The sequence below is a fragment of the Prunus dulcis genome, chromosome 2 (assembly GCF_902201215.1).
Source record: "Prunus dulcis chromosome 2, ALMONDv2, whole genome shotgun sequence".
NCBI classification, from domain to species: Eukaryota; Viridiplantae; Streptophyta; class Magnoliopsida; order Rosales; family Rosaceae; genus Prunus; species Prunus dulcis.
This window is the reverse complement of record NC_047651.1, coordinates 23,651,511-23,656,173: the sequence shown is the minus strand read 5'-3', so window position 1 is coordinate 23,656,173 and position 4,663 is coordinate 23,651,511. Positions and strand designations below refer to the sequence as shown.

The 4,663-nt window shown below is 38.9% G+C and overlaps 1 protein-coding gene across 1 annotated transcript; it reads right to left on the bottom strand.

Moving 5' to 3' along the window:
• Nucleotides 1–404: 404 nt before the first annotated feature.
• On the bottom strand, nt 405–4,387 carry LOC117620396 (acid beta-fructofuranosidase 1, vacuolar-like). Its single transcript, XM_034350582.1, has 6 exons — nt 3,794–4,387; nt 3,467–3,475; nt 1,475–2,493; nt 1,147–1,373; nt 982–1,069; nt 405–882 (listed from the first exon to the last, which is right to left on the bottom strand). The coding sequence occupies exons 1-6, from the start codon at nt 4,167–4,169 to the stop codon at nt 682–684; spliced, it is 1,920 nt and encodes a 639-aa protein (XP_034206473.1). The 5' UTR covers nt 4,170–4,387; the 3' UTR covers nt 405–681.
• Nucleotides 4,388–4,663: the final 276 nt, after the last annotated feature.

Below are 4,663 nucleotides of genomic sequence, written 5' to 3'. Positions count from 1 at the left end.
AAAAGAAGTCAAAATAGACAAAATTATCCTTATTTATTTTTGGATTTCCTAAGGACCTCTTTACATTTTCACGTCTTTGATTTGAAAGTTGAAAAGTTTTTATGTCTTTTTTGAAAAAGCTTCAGCTTTTTACAAAAGTGAAAAAAAATTTGTGGCTAAAATCTAAATTTACTTTGATGATTCATAGTCGTTGATGTATTTGAATCCCATTCCTAGATGGGACTCACAATATATCTACACACTTCGAAATCAGACACAGTATTCCTAGTAACAAGTACTTGTTATGGACACTTGAAAGAACAAATAATGTACATTGATAACAAGTTGGAATGATTTCTTTTGCCCTTATGCATATTCAGACTCTGGCCATCCTAATTTTGCAGGACATGGAAAATCAAGAGGAATTTTCAGTTCAATGAGCAAAATTTTAACTTCATTAGTTTATTACTATTGGAACTTGAATCAACAGATATGGCTGAAGGTCATGCCTAACTACAAACTGAATGGTACAACCCAAACAAGGAAGAAAAAAAAAAAAAAAGGTTTAAATAACAATGACGCTCACTTGGCATTTGTTTGCCACAAAATTTATGATCCTAACGAAGGAGATTTGCGGCAATAGATTTGATTAATCAACTGGCTTTGCTCTGCTGCAAGAATTCCTTAATTTACTGTGACTGATCAAATCTGGTCTAATGGGAAAGGATGAATGAAGGCTGAATTGAGTTGCCAAATCTTGAGGGTGGCCTTGACATTCACTCCAGTTGCATTGTTGAACAAAAATAGCCTTGCTGCTCCATAGATTGCTTCCGTTGGATAAATCCGCGACGCAATCACCGTCCTACCTCCTTGTGCAAAGCTTTCCACAATTGAATGATCAACCTGCAACATTCAACACCCAAATTTAGAGAATGATCACAATTTCAACAACCCTTTTTGATTTTCAACAAATATAAACTTGGTAAGCAGAGAAATTGTTACCAATACTCTAGCAGAATACGTTTCACCATCCAACACAGGAACTTGGCCTCCATAAACTGTTTTGTAGACTTCAGGAGCCTTAGAAGATCTGCATCAAAAGCCAACATGTTATTGTTTGTAAGATTAATTTGATGGGCAATCTTAGCATTGATTAAATATGCAAACCTTGTTTCGTCGGCGCAGAAATAAGTCGTGACATCCCCATCGGTGGAGTTGGAAACTCGGAAATAAACAGGGGTTAGCTCAGAAAGAGTCTCATCTGCAAGGACCAAAATGCCAAATGGTCCCAATGTGCTCCTATCTGTAGCCCCATCACCGCAACCTACACTGCCATTCCCATTTACACACTCTGTTTCCAATACTTGTATTTCAAAGTCGACCAATATGTCCAGCTGTCCATATTTGCAACCAAGAAAAAGATACGTTAGAAATTAGGAAAAAAAATATGATAATTATTATGTATATAACAAAGATTACATATTCTTAGACAAACCTGCGTAGCTGTTCCAATATCAAGCGGCACAACCGTCCCTGCCTGAACCAAGACATCGCTAAACTCTGTAGTGTTTAATCTCAAGTCTTCAATCTCTTCCACTGGCCATTGAAGCAAATTGGTTCCAGTTGCATTGTCAAACAGCACAGCCCTAGGAATGGTCTGAAGGGAGGACCAGCCTTTTTCCAAGTCATCAGTTTCAGTATCAGTTTCATTGATCCAACCAAGCAGGATCCTTCTCTCCTTGTTCTGGTCATAAAATGTCTTTGATGCATAGTATCTCCCATAGTCGTATTTCAACCCGATACCCACATCTATTTTCGGGTCATCAGGTATCCACGTATTGTTCTCCACAAAGTAAGTCCCAATTGCATAGTAATCCATTTTCTTATCATCCAAACTGGCCTTCAGCACGTGCTTAACTCCCGGGCCATTCACGGACGTCTCCAAACCCTTGGACCCGTGTATAGAAACCGGGTAAAAATCCACGCACTCCCACATACCCGTACCCGGGACCGCATGCAAAACCCCCTCCAATAGCTCGTAGTCTATAAAATTAGCGGTGGTGTAGACAATTGAAATGCCAGTTTTATTGACCTTTGACCCGAGCGTAATTCGCCATAGGCCATCGGGCCCAATCCACGCGGTTGTCGGGTCACGGAAATCCGTAGATCCAATTCCGGGTGGTGGAGTTAGGACCGGGTTACCCGAGTACTTGACCCAATGGAGGAGGAGGGGATCAGATAGGTTGGCAGGGTAGGCAAGATTTTGTACTTGCACAGACTCATTGGTGCTTCCAGTGTATAGTATTACGATTTGGCCATCGGGTAGGATGGTCGAAGACCCGGTCCACACTCCGTTCGCATCGAACCATCGATCGGGGACCATCGCGAGCGGGAGGTAGAGCCAGTGGATCAGGTCTATTGACACGGCGTGGCCCCACGTGATGTTGCCCCACACAGCAGAGTCCGGGTTGTACTGGTAGAACAGGTGATACCATCCCTTGTAAAACATTGGACCTACACAAATGATTAATTTGATTAATTGATTGTAATTAAATTATAATAAGATCAATACTGAAGAGCACAAGATAGATGACGTCAGCAAACAAGCACCCAACTCCGAGTCCATGCTTTGAATGGTGGGTGTACCGTATTTTCCACGTAGACGGGGGCAGATGGCTAAATTTATTGGACAAATCACATCTATCAAAACCAAAAAATTACTTTGACCCAAAAAGAGACTAACAACTGTTTTTTTATGTTTTTAAAAAAAATCACATCTAGAAAGAGCCACATCTGTCTAAAATCATTGTGGCCCTCCTGTCTGCCAAGTGGCGAAGTTTGATTGGGGATTAAGTGGGTAAAGATGGGCCCCTGACTGTGTAGTCCATTGGCCACAACTCATAAAGCAACAGTGTTTGGATGGGATTCCATTGTTTTTGGTGTGACCATTCTATTATTAATGCTTAGGTTTTACCTCTTATTGTTTTTGGTGCGGCACGTATATTGAGTATAATAGTAAAATTCTCTAGCTTTTACCTCTTACGAAAGTGGTAATTAGTTTTTAGTTTATCATACAAAAAGAAATTTATTATAAATATATAAGCTGTATGCATCACAAATTTTTGGCAATTCGAAAAGATAAATAAAAAGGGCAACCTAATGGATAATATGGGCAAGGCCTTTGCAGAAAAGGGGCAACCTAATGGACAGCAATAGAACACGTGAGGCATGCAATTTGCATTAGTTAATGTTTTGATATAAAGTAGGAAATAAAATGGAGTAAATTGCACGGGATGAAGTTTCTCACATACACAATTAATATATTATGTGGATTCGAATTTGAGACCTTTGATTTGTAAGTCTTGTTAACAAATTTAAAAGATGGTTTAATTTAGAATTACCAACCCAAAAAAAGGTAACACAAAACTCAAGTGCTGTAAATATAAAGAAAAAAAGAAGTAAATAATGAGTTTTCACAAGAACTTACCATTAGGATCTGCAGTAGGAGAAAGCAGCCGCCAAAGAAAGAGCAACGTTGGAAGATGAAAAGAAATTTGATTAGTCTCATATAAAACAATAATAAGGAACATAGAAGAAACAAATCCAAAAGCATATTTGGAATGATGTCAAATTCAGAAAGTTAATCATGGAGACGTATCTAACCTACCATTGATTATATTAGTCAAAAGGAATTCAAAAATATGAAATAAATCATTGAACTTAGTACTTAATTGAGACCTTGTGCTAGAAAAAGAAAGAAGAATTAAAATAGAATAAATTAAAAAAAGAAATTAAAAGCTGTGAGTGTACCTACCATTCATCCAATTACGTTCTGGTTGAAAATGGAAGGCTGTTCTTTGCCAAGAAAACATGGCATTGGTCCAATTATAAGAAGCTTCGTCGGAAAAAGATGGGTTGGATTTGGCTGAGACTCCTTGTGCTATTCCTCTAGGCAGTCTTGAATACGACGTCGTCTCTGATGAAGCAGTAGAAGCTGACTGTTTTTTATGGTGGTGACTATCTTGTTGAGGTGGGCCTTGATTGATGATTAATGCGACCAAGGACATGAGAAAAATGACGGCGGCAAAGATCACGGCAAAACCCTTCAAGGGTCTCCGTGGAGTAGCCGGAGGTCCGGAGAGGAAGGGGTCTCCGGGCAAGGGAGTGTAGGAAGTAGTGTTGGTGTCCATAGCGGTCTCTCTGCAAGTGGGGTTTGAGAGAGAAGAGTGTGTTGATAATAAATTCAATGGGGTTTAAATAGAGAATGAGGGAGAATCAGAAGCCCATCTAAGTCGTAGATCTCAGCAATGGCTTGTAGGCTTTGTAGTATATGGGTTATTGGTATTGAGACATAAGCATGGAGATTGGTGGTTGTCCAATTTAGAGAGAGAGAGAGAGAGAGAGAGAGAGAGAGAGAGAGAGAGAGAGAGAGTGTACTTTATTAATGCAGGTACAATACAAGTGTTAATGGGTTGTATTCTCCATTTATATATTGGGTAGGATTCAAACTTGAAACATTTTTACCGAAAGTGAAAATAAATAAATTTTATTATCTTATAAGTAATTTGTGTGGAAACACCAAATCTAGTAACAAAATTTCAAACAAAGCAAGTCCTTAAAGTAATGAGATATGGTATCAATGTGGTGTTGTTGGTCAAGAATTCTTTGACAATCAAATTAGTAA